General features: G+C 36.1%; 1 protein-coding gene across 4 annotated transcripts in view; it reads left to right on the plus strand.

Moving 5' to 3' along the window:
* Positions 1–17,429, plus strand: part of EPHA6 (EPH receptor A6) — an 887,146-nt gene that overhangs the window by 642,761 nt on the left and 226,956 nt on the right. For all 4 annotated transcript variants that reach the window (XM_004773009.2, XM_004773010.2, XM_045088243.1 and 1 more), the window contains one exon: positions 1,955–2,080. In XM_004773009.2, coding sequence (XP_004773066.1) covers positions 1,955–2,080 — 126 coding nt within the window. The remainder of the gene's footprint in view (positions 1–1,954; positions 2,081–17,429) is intronic.

A 17,429-nucleotide genomic window follows, 5' to 3' on the forward strand; every position in this document is an offset into this window, starting at 1 on the left:
CCATGTTCTGACACAGAGGATCCATGGTAGGGCCAAGACACACAGTTTTAGCAAGGTCTCCCTAGTTGTTCTTTTTTTTGTAATACGTTTGAGGCTTGCTGCCCTGGCACAGAGCAGAATGCTGACAGCCACTACCAACCACGAGATGAGCTGGAAACACTGTGAACAGTTGTGGAAAACTGGATCCAAACACCTGGACAGATGACATACGCTGAGAAACCTTAAGATTCACTGCAGGGCATTTAGTACTGAAATGCAGAAGGAAAAGATGCTCCCGAGGTATTTGTTATCTGTTTCCCAACTAGCAGTTTAGCTTAAACTAAACCAGGTGGGCCCAGCAAGAAGCAGTGAAAATAACCATAAGCAGCCAAAGAAGTAAAAGAAAGATAACAAACAGATGTTTAAGAAGACATGGATAAGTTAAATAAGTAACGAGATAGTCAAAACTGGAGCTAAGTGGTTTTTTCCCCTATACTGCATATACTATGTTTACCAAAAAAAAGTGATATTAATGCCATAAATCCAATTAGACACCACTAGTCATCTAGTAGTAGCCACTGGATTTTTCAATCTGAAAACCACAATTCCTATTAAGTTATAAAAATATCTGTTCTCTTTTCTTCCAATTTAAACTTTGAGAAGTCAAGAAAAGCACAGTACTTCAGAATCATTGTCAGGTCTAAATATACCTAGAATGCTTTATTGGCATTATTTTGGGAAGTACTAATCTCCTCATGGTTGCATATCTGGTAGCAGGAGACAGTAGGCAAAAAGTAATGAAAGAAGGCAACAAGCATAGAATTCACGAAGGAAATTCTGCTTATAGTGGGCATTTTATCACCTCCTCTAAACTCACTTTATTACTTTTTCTTTGTTTGTTTTTGAGGTTTTCTTGCAAGAGCATGTTTCTAAGGAAACCTAGCCAACACTTAACTAAGGGTATTATATGGTTTTCAAGATCAAAAGCAACAAAACTACTATCATCCATCCACTATGCCACAAATTTGTGTTGATATTTTAATCCCTACTAATTCAAATTTATTAAAGGTTTGCTGTGTGATTATTGCCTATAAAACCATACTTCAGGCATTTGGAAAGATATGTGTAAGAGATGATCTGTCCTTCAGAAACTAGCAATCTAACCTGGAAAACTGAAACCAATTAGCAAAACCAAGGAGTATCCACAAGCAGTCTGACTTCTTTAGATATTAGAAGAAATTGTGAATGAATATATCATCACATATTTAAGATTTCCAGGCATCCCTATTCATCATCCTAACTTCCAGTGGACTGTGAGCACTGCATACCTTTCAAAGAGAGTAGGGGCTACACTGCCAGTGACCAGATTTGGACTTTAGATCCCCACCCTTAACTCCAGGATAGGCAGGGGTGGAGGGGTGAATTCTTTCCAGGATCATGTAACTTATGGAAGCAAACCCAGGAACAAGAGGGGCTCCATTGTCATCGTCCATTGCTGTGCCATAGGGTCTGTTCTTCATTGCCTGAGAGTTTCTGGACTGAGGAACGAGTTTGGAAAACCCAGTGCTTAGTGCTAGTACAAAAGGTCCAAGAGGGACACTAACAGGTTTGCTTGTTTGGGCGGGGGGAATTCTTTTCTTTCTCCCCCATGTCCAGAGCTAGATCAGGTATGCAATGTATGAGTTGTTATTGAATAAGTGAGCTGATTAAATATTTTACAGAGATATAATAAATATATTTTCTGGAATCTATCATCTCACTTCTCTGTTATAGTACCAGGTTGTTTTACATTAACAGGTAAATAAATTTTTAATTTTAAGTACTCAAGACTTAATGGGGGGTGAGGAGAAGAGAAGTGAATTTAAATAATTAACAAGAATGACTACTTTAGTATGTCAATCCTTGTTTTAAACATACACAATATGTGTAATCGCTAAAATATTTTAAACTAAATCAATCTTTTATTCTGTTGCAGTGCGCTTCCCAGGAATTAAAACTTACATAGATCCAGATACGTATGAAGACCCATCCCTAGCAGTTCATGAATTTGCAAAGGAGATTGATCCCTCAAGAATTCGCATTGAGAGAGTCATTGGGGCAGGTAAACACAAAGTCTGTATTTTTGAAGATAAGATTCCTTGAAGGTTTTGTGGCTGGTTTATCAACATAATATTTTAAATCTTGGTAGTTTTAATCATTGAAAACTTTAAAGAACTGAAAAGTAAAATTATCTTATATATGTTATTTTTTTAAGTATTATAAACATGTAAATTCATTTTCTAAGCAATGAGAGAATTCACAATTTTTTTTTTTTAATTCCTGTAGTCTTTCAATATGGAGATAACTTACAATGAAACCAAAGTGATGCGGAAATTTGTTTTGAGATGCAACTTCAGGAGTTTTTCATAAGTTACTATGGATTTACTCAGGTCCCAACGTCTATAGACATATACTATAATTAGTATTTATATTGAGGACCTTGAGGTGCTGCAAGATCCAGAAGTGTTCTGAAAATCATTGAGGATAAAATTAGCTTCAATATAATGTTTTATGTCATTTCAATGCTAATTAGTGATTTTCCTTATGTAGAATGTTCAAATAGAACACTATTTTATACAGCTGTTCTGGATAAACACAAATTTGTTGTGAATTGGCTCCCAGAAGTTCACGCTGTACATTACTTAGGATAGAGACTAAGCTATTGTAACAGAGACCCCAGAATATTTAGTCCTCTTTCAAATCTTTGACCTTAGATGTATAGTCCATGTTAGCAGAGGAGCTATTATTCAGGAAGTCTTGAAAGGACAAAGTTCTTTCACTCTTTGCTCTGGTTTCCTTTAGTCTATCATCCTCCTCTGAATGGCCAAAGCAAGCCTATTAGAAGGAGAAGGAAAGAGTTCAGTCATTTTTTTGGGGGGGTGGGGTTGGGAGGCTTTGTCTTTAAGGTAATAACATGGCAATTGCAAATATGTCTTCACATCTCAATTGTCCAAATGCAATTACCTGGGCACAAAGAGAGAGAGTTTTGAAATATAATCTATGACTGAGCAGCCATGCATGCAGCAAAGAAGTAAAGAGAGAAGTGTAAGGAGAGAAGGGAGACTGGATCCTGAAGAGGGGAACTGGTCTCCCCTAGATACTGGTTATCTGCGGAATCTTTGGAGACAACAGAACATACCAAAGTACGGCCATTCCAACTAGGTATCATGTCTTCACAAAGCCCAAAGAAAGCGGGTGATTATCCTCTGTCTCTTTCTAAAGGTTTTCTTCATCAGAGGGCCCATTGCACAGTCTGCAGGGACCAATGCAAAATGAAAATGTCAAGTCTCTTGTTAAAAAGTCACTAAGAATTTCAAGACAGTGACATCAGAGCAAATGATAGGGTCCATCTAAACTCAAGACTCTGTATGACTGTTTGTGTTAAATGGAATCTGTCCCCTGAATACATAGAAATCTAGCCCTGCACAAAAATTCCAGAGAAACTTGGAGAGAGCCCTTCCTTATATCACTTTATTCCCTATGCACAGTGAATCATCTCATCTCCTGCAAGGCCAGATCTTCCTTTGAAAGCTGACACAAGGGGCCTATACACTTAATCCTAATGCTCACTTCTGAAGAGGCTATCTTATCAGAAAGATGAAGAACCTGGAATGAAACCAGATTCTCTATTATCTTCTGTTGAACATAAAACACATCAATGGGCATTAAAGCTATAATTGAAAGAGTAATTGCATTATATTCATTTAGTTTGGGGATTCATTTACTTAAGACAGCAGAGAAATAGAGGAGAGAGGAAGCCAAATAATCCTGCACTTGGCCTTCATCTTCTGGTCCTCAAGAAAAAGTGGTATGTCCTTTTGTACTTCAGTGTTCTCTCCTCATGTAGATTCAGTAGAAGCATTTTCCATTATAGCCCTTTGTGCACAAATTAAATGTCAGTGTCTGAAATCATAGTGTTGAGAAATAAATTCAAATATCTAAGTGTTAACAAATAAATTATTTTCATTTTTAGTTTTTAGATTTTCTTCAGCCAACATGTACATTTTGCCCTAAAAAAGTAAACATATTGCCAAAGTAAACTAACTGTTAAAAAGACTCTTTTACTATCATATTCCCCCTATCCTGTCTAACCTCTAACATGTTCTATTGGGATACCTCTCATTCGGCAAAGACAGAATATCTAAACCATATAATCAATCCTATACATCAATATCTCCTTTTTATATTTATTCACCTTTGATTATTTCAACTTTCAAGCAATATGCTGTCCATCTTCAGAAAAATCATAAAAATGCTTTATGAGACAAAGTTTTAGCATAACATTCCTCTTTGCATTCCTGGCTAGTAGGACTTTGTTAATTAACCCCTTTATGTCATATTCCTCAAACTCTATTTGTATGTGGAAAAAACTAGTGAATGTGTGGACATTTCTCACAGCAGCAGAGTGAAAAAAGCACTGTTTGGTCAAACTAAAGAAAAATTAATAGAATTATGTTAACATCTATGACATAATTATGTAACTGGTTACTTGCCCAATATTTTACTGTAATACTTTCCTTAGATGGTCTCATATACTTTAGTTTTTCCCCACCTATTTAATTGTTTCTTCTCAGACTCTTACTTTCTCATCATCTGTGTGCATTAGGTATTCCCCTTGGAAATGTAAATTAAATTACTTAAGTGGCAGTGTAGACACAGGACAGAGGTGTGTTGGAGTGGGTGAGATGGGAGAGGCAAGATACCAAGTCTTAGCAATTGTCAGGAGAAAGATATTTAGGCCTCATTAAAGCACTGCACATAGAGAGTAGCCATAGAGAGGATACCTTTGTGTAATCCACACAAAGGATATCTTTGTGTAAGAGGAATTTACAGTTCATTACTGAGGAAAAATCAGTAAAACATATGTGGCTTTTGGTGAAAAAAATTTTTAAATGCTTTTCTGGGCTCTGTCCAGAGTAGTGAAATGTTCCAACTCTATGCAAAGAAGAGCCTACAGAGTCAGACTGTGGGTAGGCAACAGCTAGAGTTGGTAGGCCTCTGACTTCTGCGGTTCCTTTAGTGGGATTAGATTGTGGATGAAATAGAAAAAAAGATGAGGGTTGGTAAAGCCTATGCTCCCTACAGGCTCATGCTCTTAATTCAGATTAGGTCTAGATAAGTGTGAGTGTTCCAATTTGAATAGTTCCCAAAGTTGACTTGAATTTAGAAGTTAAGTTGAAACTGAGCTTTGGAGTCAAACAAAATCCAGTTCAGTAGTGATTCTGCAATTTAACAGCTGCATGATTTGGGCCAAATTCTGGGCTTCAATTTCCTCATCTGTAGAATGGGCATACACTACCTAACTTCTGGGGTTGTTGCCAGACTTAATTGAGATATACATGCATAACACCTGGCATTTAGCTCAAGGGATGCAACAAATCATCTTGACCTGTCTCCTTTAGTGTGTTTTATCATTGAAGCCTTAATATAAATTGATACCTCCTTTGTAAAAATTGAATTTTAACCCTTGGTAACAATAATGCTTACCCTAACTACTTCCCTTTGGAGATTCTTTAATTCTGATGACAGTGATGATGATGATGATGATTAACACTTATTCAGCACCTACTCAAGGCCTGGTCCTGGGTTAAGTGCTTTATACATATTTCCTTGTAAAACTGTCAAACTAATTCCATGAAGTAGGAAGTATTATTCTCATTTATAAATATAGAATGAGGTGAAGAAAGAGTAAGTGACTTGCTCAACATTATAAGACTACATAGTAGAAGGAAGCCCTGGAGTTTAAACCCAACTTTGACGGACCCCCAAAATTATTTCTGAGGCCAAAGAAATAATGCTTCAAATAAGTAAAGAAGCAGATCATTAAACGTTTTTACGGTGGGGGTGGAGAGACACTGTTTTGTGCAAGGCTGTTACATGCTGCCAGCCAATGGGTCCTATTAGAATTATTTTCCTTGCGTTTTGCTCTAAAGAACAAATGTCCTTCTAATGCCAATATTGTCAAATGCCTTTTATTGCTTGTATTTACATTTCTAAAATTTGCCTTCACCTTCTTAAATAAAGGTATGTCTTCCTAGAATATTAAAAGCCCTAATTTAACTCATTAGTTATTCAGAATATTAGATTATTAGATTATTCAGAATAAGTAAAACATCTTTGAGCAACTGACTTATCAATGTAATTCAAATGAACTGTTTCAGAGAAAAATTAGCAAATCTCATGTTGGTGCAATAAATAGCAATAAATAGCATCTGTTTGGTTTTTTTTTAAAAAAATGCTTTCCAGGCTTCTAATTGGGAGACATAGTATATAATCATTAAATATTTCTTAAATTAGTTGTTAAAAAATTAGTTGTTTAAAAAAAAAAAACCCAAAATAGCTACATCAAAGTTTTAAGAAAGAAAAAAAAATGGGAAATGTTTTAATCTTTAACGTTTTTTAACATGTTCACTGAGAAATGTTTGTTAGATGGCTAATATCTACTTATAAAAGGCATGGTGCTAATTCTTTTTCATAGTAAGTCACTATGCTTACAAAAACATGTAATCAACCTGCCTTCTACAACCTTTGTCCTGGGATTCTCAACTTTATAACTACCCAAATATTATGTGACAAATCCTTAGAAAACTTATTCAATATCTAGGCTGAATACACACACACACACACACACACACATACATACATATCTATATGCATACTTAAAATTCCCTATGTTTCACTGTAAATTTTACTTTTTTTTCTTAAATGAGTTTTCTAGGGCACTTTGTGTGTGTGTGTGTGTGTGTGTGTGTGTGTGTGTGTGTGTATCACTATCCTATTTAAGTGGCAGCTTATCTTTGTTCATCAATACAGGCCTGAATTTCCATGAAAATGCACATTTCCATTTAAATGAAGTGAGCAGCTCTGTTGTGTAGGAGACTATCAAGATCATCTATCTTCTTTGACTTTTTGCATCATAAAATGAAATACTGTGGCCAGAGAACTGTAAAACAGAAATTCCCAGGCTAAAAAACCAAGCCAGATTAGGACAGAATCATTATTTTACACATATCTTGAGTAATAATGAGAAAACTGGTAAATTGAATTTTAATCATGGGCTGGAAAAGGTCATCAAAAGGCTCTCCCTTTTTCAGGGCAGTACTGAACATAAACCATTATAAGAAAAACTTGTCTTGCTGAATATCTGTAATTTTGAAACATTATTCCATTGAAAAAATCATTCTTGTGTCTCTAAGCCCATAGGGCACCCTCTTATATTTGACCTTCCCTCTTTCCCTAGGCTCAGCGGAAATGCATAGTATCTCCCCGTCATTCATATTCTGTTTCTTTATCTGTACAGAACTCATTATTGCCTCTACTATCAGCCTTCTCTTTTCTTGGCTTAGTGTCACCATTTTTCTCTTTCTAGAATAGTTCAGGAAGTTTTAACTGTTGGTTTCTCAGCAATCATCTGCAGGTAAAAGAAAGTCAAAAGGACAACAAAAAGGATATAAAAAGTGAATGACAAACCAGTGATTTATTCAGCCTAATATTTGGTTCTGTTCTTGCCATTTCCTTTGAGGTCCTGGTTGGACTTAATAATATGCAAGGCAGAGTGCTTACTTTCCGGGCCCCTTCTAATTCACGGCTGCCATCCCCCACCTAGCCTTTCTAAAATCTATTCTTTTTTTTTAGTTAGTTTAAAGGAATTATCTCAACCCCTGTATGATTTTTGTTCCTCTTCTGCAACTATATTGTATTTTTCACAATGTTACAAGAGGAGTGTAGAAAGTGTTCCAAATGCGGTTTCACAATTCACTTTTTATGAGAAGAAGCTTGAGTTTATGGCCTGTTTGGGTTTTTTTTTTTTTTTTTTCTGTATTTGATGAGATGATCTTCTCAAATGAAAGTGTTGTTCTTGTCCATCCATTGCAAAGATTTATGGTAGAGGTCAGATTAATTTTCTTTTCCATTCCTAGAAACCCCTTTGCCCAACCAATTAGACTGAAAATAAGATTAACAAGATTCTGGCAAGACTTTTGTTGCCTTTTACTTAAGAATTTCATAGCATTCTAAATCAAATGATGTAATGAAAGATGGGCTTTATCCATTCTCCCTGGATATTATAATATGAATAAAAGAAACAGACAAGAGCCAAACAGACCCAGGCTTGAATCAATTTTACTATTAATTCACTCCAAAACCTTCGGCAATTTAGTAATTTCTCAGAAATTTGGTCTGTTCACCTATAAAATGGATTAATAATAATAATAATAATAATAATAGCTATCTTGTAGGATTAATGTAAAACTTAAAGATGACACATACTGAGGCTCTGTCATACAATAGACACTCAGTAAAAGGGCAGAAACATGACTATTGGGTTAAAAATAGTTTCTGTATTCAGTTGAAATGGCTAAGAGTAATGGCACTCTATACTCTTAAAATATTTTTGATATAAACATCTGCCCATACAGAACTCTATTGCCAAACCCATAGTATCCCCCCTGTATCTCATGAAGTTATATTATATGTGTGTTTATGTGTTTATTTTTACTTTAAGCTTAATAATCATATGATGAAATGACTTCAACAAAAGAAAATTTATTTCAATATCTTAATGTAAAACTATTGTAAACTAGTCTTATCAATTTATTCCTGCAACATCTAAAAAATTAATAGGTTGATTTATTAAAGATAGGAATATATATCAATTTCATAGACTTTAATTAATTTTATTTACTTGTATTTCAACACTCCATATTTTATTTGGGGAGCCATTTAATGTACATTTGCTATCTTGCACATGCATTTCCTACTCATGCAAGATGCCTCATGTTAGTAGTAATTTGGGAAATGGTTGTAAATAAATAAATAAATGAGTAATTAAGTGAATGACTAGAAGAATATAGAATAATTTCTAAGTAACTCCTTTAAATGACTATGTCTATCCGGTAATCAGCAAAAATGCTAATATGGAGGGTAAGTTAAAGCACAGCACAATAAATATGATATAAGATCAAACACATAATATATATAAAGTAAAAGTAAGGAGGAAGAACAAACTTATAGAGAACACTTGTGAATTATAGTAGTTGCAATACTTCATGTTAATAACTGACTTGATAAACCAAACTCTTAGAACTTATTATAGGCCTTTGCATTTGCATAATGAAAAATAGAATCTTAAGGAAAAGATTACATTGTAATTTTACTTTCTATTGTTTGTGTAACAGATGAGGTAATTTTGAAGAATTTTTTTATTACTTACAAAGAACTTAGTAATTTTCCACGTTGATAAATATTGATAAAATATTTGGCAAAATGAAGAAAACTTGACATCTTCTTTTCAAAAAAGTACTCCAAAGAGATAGAGGAACTTTGGGTGCATCTTTTATAGAAAGGAAAAAAAAATGATACATTCTTTTAACGCAAAGGGCCACAAGAAAACCTATACATCATCAACAATTTTTGTTCCTTATATTTCATTATTTATCTCTCGCTACATAACAAATCACCCTAAAACCTAAAACAATAACATTTACTATCTTTAAGTTCCTATGGGTCAGGAATTCAGACACAGCTTAGTTCCTATAGGACAACTCACAAGGTTGCTGTGAGGGTGTCAGCTAGGGTTACATGTGAAGGTCTCATGTGATGTTCAGATGGGCAAAAATATACTTGCAAGCTTATTTATATGACTGCTTCCAGGATACAGTTCCTTGAGAATTGTTGCACCAAAGGCCTTAATTCCTCACTGCCTGTTGGTTAGAGAACAGCTATGTGGGTCTCTCCAACAGGCTAGCTAATTTCCTTAAAGCCAGTAAGAGAGTCTGCTGGCAAGATAGCATACTACATTGGTGAATAATGAGATGTGAATTAAGATCATAAATCTTATTATATGACTTGCTTATTTCATACTGTAGTTCATTTAGCATGAGATAATTAGTTCATTGTTCGCATAGTGATATTTATATTCTCAGTCTATGTGTTTAACTAATGACTTCTGTCTTTGTAGCCTGTCCAAGTTATCTTTTGCTATGTGACAATCCTTCACAAAACTAAATGGTTCAAATAATAGTCATTTCATTTACTCATAATCTCTGTGATAGCATTTTGGTATCGGGTCTGCTAGAGATGGGGGTTGTCTTCTGGTCTCACCTGGGATCACTCTTATGAATGACAGTTCAACTGGACAGAGTCGCTATTAGATGGTTGGTCTAGGGGGATCTGGTTCCATATGGCTTCTCCCTCCCGGACAGGCTAGGGTGACAGTCTCAAGGCAAGTGTCCTAAGCAGATAAGAAAAAGAGTTGTAAAGTCCCTTTAGGCCTTGACCCTGAACTCCTACAACATAATGCTAATACTTAATATTGGTCAAAGCAAGTCACAAGACCCGTCGATATAACAAGGTAGAAAAATAGATTCTACCTCTTGATGAGAGGAAGAGCAAAGTCACATCACAAAAGACATGCATACAAAGTCAGGAAGAATTTATAGTTGTGTTTTACAATCTACTATAGAGATGATTACTTGAAAAAAAACGAATCATCATTTGTGAAGCCTGGGATGGATAACAGGTTATGAGTTTATTTCCTATTTTCTCTCTATGACCATTTTTGCTTTGCATTCCTAATGAATGATATCCGTGTTTTCCTTATTTAGTGACTACTAGGTAATAATACAACTTGGGTTAGGTACCATGAGATTTACAGAAATGAATAGCAAAGGAGCTCTGGCCCAAGAAGGACATGAAGGAGGGGCACCTGGGTGGCTCAACTGGCTAATCATCTGACTCTTGATTTCAGCTCAAGTCATGAACTCAGGGTCATGAGATTGGGCTCCATTAGGTTCCATGCTAGGTGTAGAGCCTGCTGAAGAATTTTTCTCTCACTTTCCCTCTTCCCCTGCCCAACCCATTCTCTCTCTCTGTCTAAAAAAAAAAAAAAAAAAAGACATGAAAGAAAGTATAATACATAAGGTAGACTAGAGATATAGAAAGGAAGTAGAAAGAAGAAGCATCATAAGTGAACAAAACATAAGTATAAGTCACTTTTGAAATTCAAAGAACCTAGAGATCACTGCAGACTTAGCAATTAGATTGCATTAGGAAGATGGCCTTTGAGAGATAAGAAATGCCAAGATGAGGGAACCACGGCATAGACAGTGGTAGAAGAGGAGGTAAGAAGATTATAAAGAGGAATTTTGGAAACTTTCAAGAGATTTTAGAGTTAGATGTCACTGACTCTTTACTATATCTAATTTCTCTTAAAAGCCTAGGCTTTTGCTTTTTCTTGACATATATATAACTCTAGGCCTGCTTCTTGGCTTTTAATTACAATGACCTTTTTGATTTAGTGACTTTTTAGTTTTAATGACCTATAAAGTTTAAAATGATTAAAGATAAGAGGAATTTTTACTTTTATTAGGCAAATAATGAAAACAAAATGCCTTTGCTTCATCCTGCCTTGAGAAGCAGATGAAATAAAGTTGATTTTAACTGACCATCAAACCTTTATCAAAACATGACCAGTGAAAGTGTTTACTGCCCCACCAGACAGCACACTCCCTTGAGAACAGTTCTAATAAATCAAGAATCTCTGTAAGTAAAAATGTGCTTCCTTATAACACTGTGTATATTCTTAGAGCACTACCCCCTGATACAATTTCTGCAAAACTGAATTTATTCAAAGTAACTCCATTCCTTCTCCTCTACTCCATGACCCTTCAGATGTTTGAAGATAATGTGTGAACCTCATAAATCTTTCTTTTCCAGTCTCAGTTTGTCCAAACCTTTCAACCATTTCCATCTGATGTGATTTCCAGATACTTCATCATTCAGAAAGCCTTCTCTGGGGAACTAGAGATTTTCTCTAAGTCTTTTTAGAATTGAACCCAATACTCATTTTTTTTTTAATGAATGCAGAAAACACAGGGCTAGTACCTTTCCTGCTGTGCCTCAATTAATGCAGCCTGAGTTTGCATTTTGCTTTTTGAACAGCTGCCATCACTATTGGCACAGGAAGTGCTTGTTGCCAGCTTGACCCCAATGGTCTTTCTCCGATGAGCTGCTCTTGTGCCAGACTTGTTTTTATATGTGTCCAACTGATTTTAGGATGGTGAGTGCAAGGCTATTTTTTATTTATATACCTATACTATATATCTATATAAATTATATATATTCTCTGTCCATCCAAACTGACATATATTTTCCTCATATTCCCATTTAATAAATATTCCTATCAAACCTTATCTTGTTTGTATAGGTGGATTTTCCTAAACTCTCCAGGTCTTTTTTCATCTCAGTGAGGTCAGCCTGCATAATTAGGGTCCTTTCCCATATCATCTGAATTTGTTCTGCTTTGCAGGTTAGCTATGTGTCTTTTTCATGACTGAGCTCAGAACTCCCTTTGTGGCAAGTTTTTTAATACACTCTTCAATTTTCTTCTTTGTTAGGATAACTGTGTTTGCATGATTGGAATTCTGTATTCTATGGACACCTAACACTCCCTTTTTATAAAATCTCTGATTCTGGAATCCAACCCATTCCATGTACAGTTTTTTTAAACTGTACCCTGAAGTTTAATGAAGTGTAATTGCAGTGTCTACAGTTCTGGCTTGGGCTTTTTTCTTATTCTTTTAGGTTTCATAAAATGAAAATAGTCAGTTTGGGGGCACATCGGTAGTGCATACGGTTAAGCATCCAACTCATGATTTCTGCTCACGTCATGAGATCAGGTTTATGAGATTGAACCCCACTCAGGCTCTAGGTTGCTCAGTGAGAAGTGTGTTTGAGTTTGTCTCTCTACCTCTACCCCTCCCCTGCTTGCTCTCTCTCTCACTGAAATAAAAAATAAATCTTTTGTAAAAAGTTTACAAGAAAATGGTCAGTTTTCCCAAGTTTCCAGCCCTTACATTTCATATGTCTTTATTCAGAAGTAGGTCCAAATCACAATTCATTGACCTTTTGAAAGATGGAAACAGCAACAAGGCTGGTATTTACGATCTGTGTAACCTCTCCTGTACTGCTCTCCTGGTGAAGTCAATATACTCACAGGATGAGAACGTGAGCTATGTAAGGACTGTTTAGAGCTGGCAGCAGTGGGCTTTATGTGTTGGCCATCGCAGTTCTTTGTTGAAAGGGACACATTCGATACTCTGCCAGAATCTTTCCTGTGGTTCCCCTTCTTGCTACATCTGATCAGGAAATATAGTCTCTCTTTGATATTAATAGTAGGCGAGAGTTTACTAACTGTTGACATGATTGAAGCGAGCTTTACATGTATTTATCATCTCTCTAAGTCCTCACACTGCTGAGAATCATGAGTCACATATGTCCATTTTACAGACAAGGAGGCTATGACCTTATAGAAATTGAATTACATGGTCACAGTGACCCAGCTAATATAATAATAATAATATCAAATTCAGCTCCAGAGTAGTCTGATTTCAGAGCCCATGTTCTTATTAACTTTATTATAAAGAATCTTTTGTGTTTGTGAATCTATACTTTTTCCAGAAGGATAGCATCTTCTGACACTTGTGCAATAGCTCTTCCTTAAATTGCATTCATTACCACAATCTCCGCATATCTTCAGTGAATTTAGCTGTGTTCCCTGCTTTTATCCCAGCCATCTGTCTATCTGTGTGTCAGTAGTCACTTCTCAACTCCATGATATGAGGACTGTGCTACCGTTGCTCTCTGTTCTGGTGACCTGTAATGGCAGTATGAACTGTCACTGCCATCACTGTCTAACCCCATGTGCACTGATCCACTGAAAACCCCTGGCTTACCAGGGCCAGTGTTAATGTGGATACTCACTGTTATCATGAGACTATTCTTTAGGGTGACATCACAAATTTCCCTCATTGGAAGAATGGTTCACGTGTTCATATATGCTTTATCTATCCTCAGCTAACACTGTCAGCTCTGCCTTCAAAATATATCCCAGAGCCCATCATGTTTACCACTTCACAGCTACAACCCTCCCCCAACCCACCAACATCGCTCCTGGCCTCCCTCCTCCCACCTTTGCCCCTCTGTACTGTGTTCTCCACACATGCCATGGAACATATACGTATGTAAATCAGATTGTGTCACTTTTAGCTCACCAACTTCCAACCGTTACTTGATTCATTTAGAGTAGAAGCCGGTCCATCTACTAGCTACCTCTCCAACTTCATCTCCCACAACCCCTCCCTCACTCAAGGCCCTTTGGAAACAGTGAATTCCTTGTTCATCCTCAAACATGGGTGATGTATGCCCATCTCAAGGCCTATGTACTTATGTTTCTTCTGACTCCAAAGCACTAGCTCTAGTAAAGCCATGGCTCTTTCCTCATTCCCCTACTTCTTCCAGCTTCCGGTACAGTGTCATTTTAATCAGACAGACCTGTAAGGATGTTTATGAAGTAGCAGCCTTCCTCCCACACTCTTTCCCCCTTACCCTGCTTTTTCTCTATAGCAATTATCACCAAGTGCCATATATTCATTTTGTTTTTCCTATCATATGTCTTCTTCTGTCTCTTATTTGCTGCTATTCCCTTAGCCCTTTAAATAATACTTGGCACGTTGTAGGTGCTACATAACCTTAGTGAATGGGTAGAGAATTTCTAATGTACAAAATGATGAAAGTATTTATTCATCCATAAATGACTTTCATCCTCAGAAGGGCTATAGCCTGGTATAGGATCGGAGTGAGGGGAATGAGATAGTAATTCACCTTATACATTCCCAGGGTTAAGTGTTGTGATGGAGGTATGATAAGGACATATCAGCCTCTCGGAGGAAAGGCATACAAGCTAAATTGGAGGATCAAGGAAGGCTGACCCAAGAGATGACTTCATCCTGCAGAGATTGAAAAACAAGCAAAGAATGTTAGAGTTACACAATCAGATTTACAATTAAGACCACCCCTCAGATGTCCTGTGGAGGAAGAATTTCAATAAGCCGTGATTGTCAAGAGAGTAACCAGTAAGAATGCAAGGACTCCTGAGAACAAGGCACACAGAGTTAGTCTCAGTTTTCTGACCAGAATGTCTAAGATAAGAACACAGGAACAAACACAGGGATATTTAGAAGATTTACCAAATTTCAGATGTTGAAATATATGTAGAAGGTTCCAGTAATTTTCTAGCCAAGAATGAGTCTGGGCTCTTTTGATGTTGTTTTGTTTGTTTTTTTTGTTTGCGAATATAATCAGAACGCTCTATTTTAGAATTTTCAGTTCTAAGTATGAAATTGTGTTTAGACATTATGAAAATGACTTCTACAAAAATGTGAAAGTCGCTATGCTCTTACCATATTAAATAACATTTCTTTACCCCATTATCTATACTTCCTATGAAGATAAGAAATAACCAGAACATCATAAAGAGATTAATTACAGTGTAGAACCCTACCTGATGGGAAGCAACTCTTAAAATACAATGCTCATTTTCTAAATACCCATGACCAGGCTAGTGAGAGAAGAGGAAAAAATGAAGTTCTTCCCAAAGCAGGCAGAATGTCTTGTTTGACAAAGTTGTAAACAAAGTCCAGAATGCATTGCTCAGCTCCTTGTTGGGTAGTGGGCCCAGGCATTGCAGAAGCTAATACCTGGCTAAGGATAGAAAAATGAAGAGGTAAAGGAAAAGAGTTATATTTTATTTTTTAAATATTAAATATGAAAAAGAATAAATGTGGTTTGTTGTCTTTACATTTGATGCGTTAATCTATTAAGACTCACTTGCTGATTAATGGAACAAATGTCCATAGTACATTTAGTACATATTACACAATAACACCTGTTGCTTTGTTCCATGAAACTTAACAGTACTTGCCACAAAAGCAGTGGTCAACAATTTTAATTTTTAAAACCCAAGTGACTTGCCTATATCTAAAAAAATTAAAACAGAACAACTTGTAATGAAAATCACAAATGTACCACCCCTTCCCTTCATGCCTATCCAGTTTCAAGTCCTGTGCATTCATGACAATACTTTTTAATGGATTATTGTGGGGTTTTTTGAATTCTAATGGTTATATCCATATTTATTATAACAATTATCTATTGACTTCTTATCACAAAGATTTATCTTCCTTGTAACACCTACCTCTCCCTTATAACTTTAAATATTGTTTTTAAGTCTTTATATACTGTTCCAACAAATATAAGTAATTTTTATACTTAAAGCTTTTTTTTTTAACCTGTAATCAAAATGCAGATATAAAAACAGCTTATGTTCAAAGTGCTACACTAATGTAAATGTTTTTTGGCCCTTTCTGCTAAGATTTCTGCTGTGGGAGCTCCTGGTACTCAGATGCTAGTTTTTGCTAAGGTGGGAAGAGAGAAAGGTTTAGCCTTTCTTGACCTGACTGCTGAATGGTGCAGGTCCTTTTAAATTATGCAGCCTTCTCCACAGTAGATCTAGATCCTATTCCTAACGCTGCTGGAAATGCACAGCTGAGCTTCTCCAGGGCAGGGTTTCACAAACTCTGGTTTGCAGGCCCAATCGCCTGTTCTGCTGAAACATGGCCACACCCATTTGTTTACTCATTGTCTATAGGTCTTCTGGGGCTACCACTATAGAATTAAGTAGCTCCAACAGAGTCAGAATTTTCCACAAGCCTAAAATGTTTATTACCTGACCACAAACTTGCCAACCCCTGCTCTGATTGCTGTGAACTTGAGTATCATTCAGGACAAGCATTTCTTCCACAACATTCCTATAAAGCCTGCTCTCCTACCTCTATCTGGACTGACGCCTGAGTCTCATCCTCTGTTCTGGTCACTTAACTAAGCTGGATCCATTATTTCCTGTATCCCTGATCTTTCTTTCTTTTGATTTACTAGCTTCACCTTGTTACTGACTTCCTAATTCATAGGGGAAAGTTTGCAGGGGAATTACATTTTCTGGATTCTTTTATATCTTAAAATGTCTTTCAGGTAAACACAGTAAATAATTAGTCTGGGCATAGAATTATAATTTTAAAACATTTTCTCTCTGAATTTTAAAGGTACTGCTCTCTTAGCTATCTTTTAATTGACAACAGGGCAGCTGACCAGTTCCATGCCTGGAAGTTTCCACCTTGGAATTACATATTAATGTGCTACACACATACAGGCTCTCTCAATCCAGAGATGCTAGCTTTTTGAAAATGTTTAGTATTATTTTTCTTTTTTTTTTCCCTAGAATAAATTATGTTCCATCTCTCCTATTTGAGAAGGCAGGAAAATGTGAATTCCATTTAAAAAGATTTCCATCAGAATTTCTTTTTTATTATCATGGTCAAACACAGTGTTATATTAATTTCAGGTTTACAACATAATGACTCAACAACCTTATGTATTATGCTGTACTCATCACAAGTGTAGCTACCGTCTGTCAGTATACAATGCTATTACAATACCATTAACTACATTCCCTATGCTTTACCTTTCATCCCCATGACTTATTCATTCCATAGCTGGAAGCCTGTACCTCCCACTGT

The sequence above is a fragment of the Mustela putorius genome, unplaced genomic scaffold (genome assembly GCF_011764305.1).
Source record: "Mustela putorius furo isolate JIRA1106 unplaced genomic scaffold, ASM1176430v1.1 tig00003834_pilon_pilon_pilon, whole genome shotgun sequence".
Classification (NCBI taxonomy): domain Eukaryota; kingdom Metazoa; phylum Chordata; class Mammalia; order Carnivora; family Mustelidae; genus Mustela; species Mustela putorius.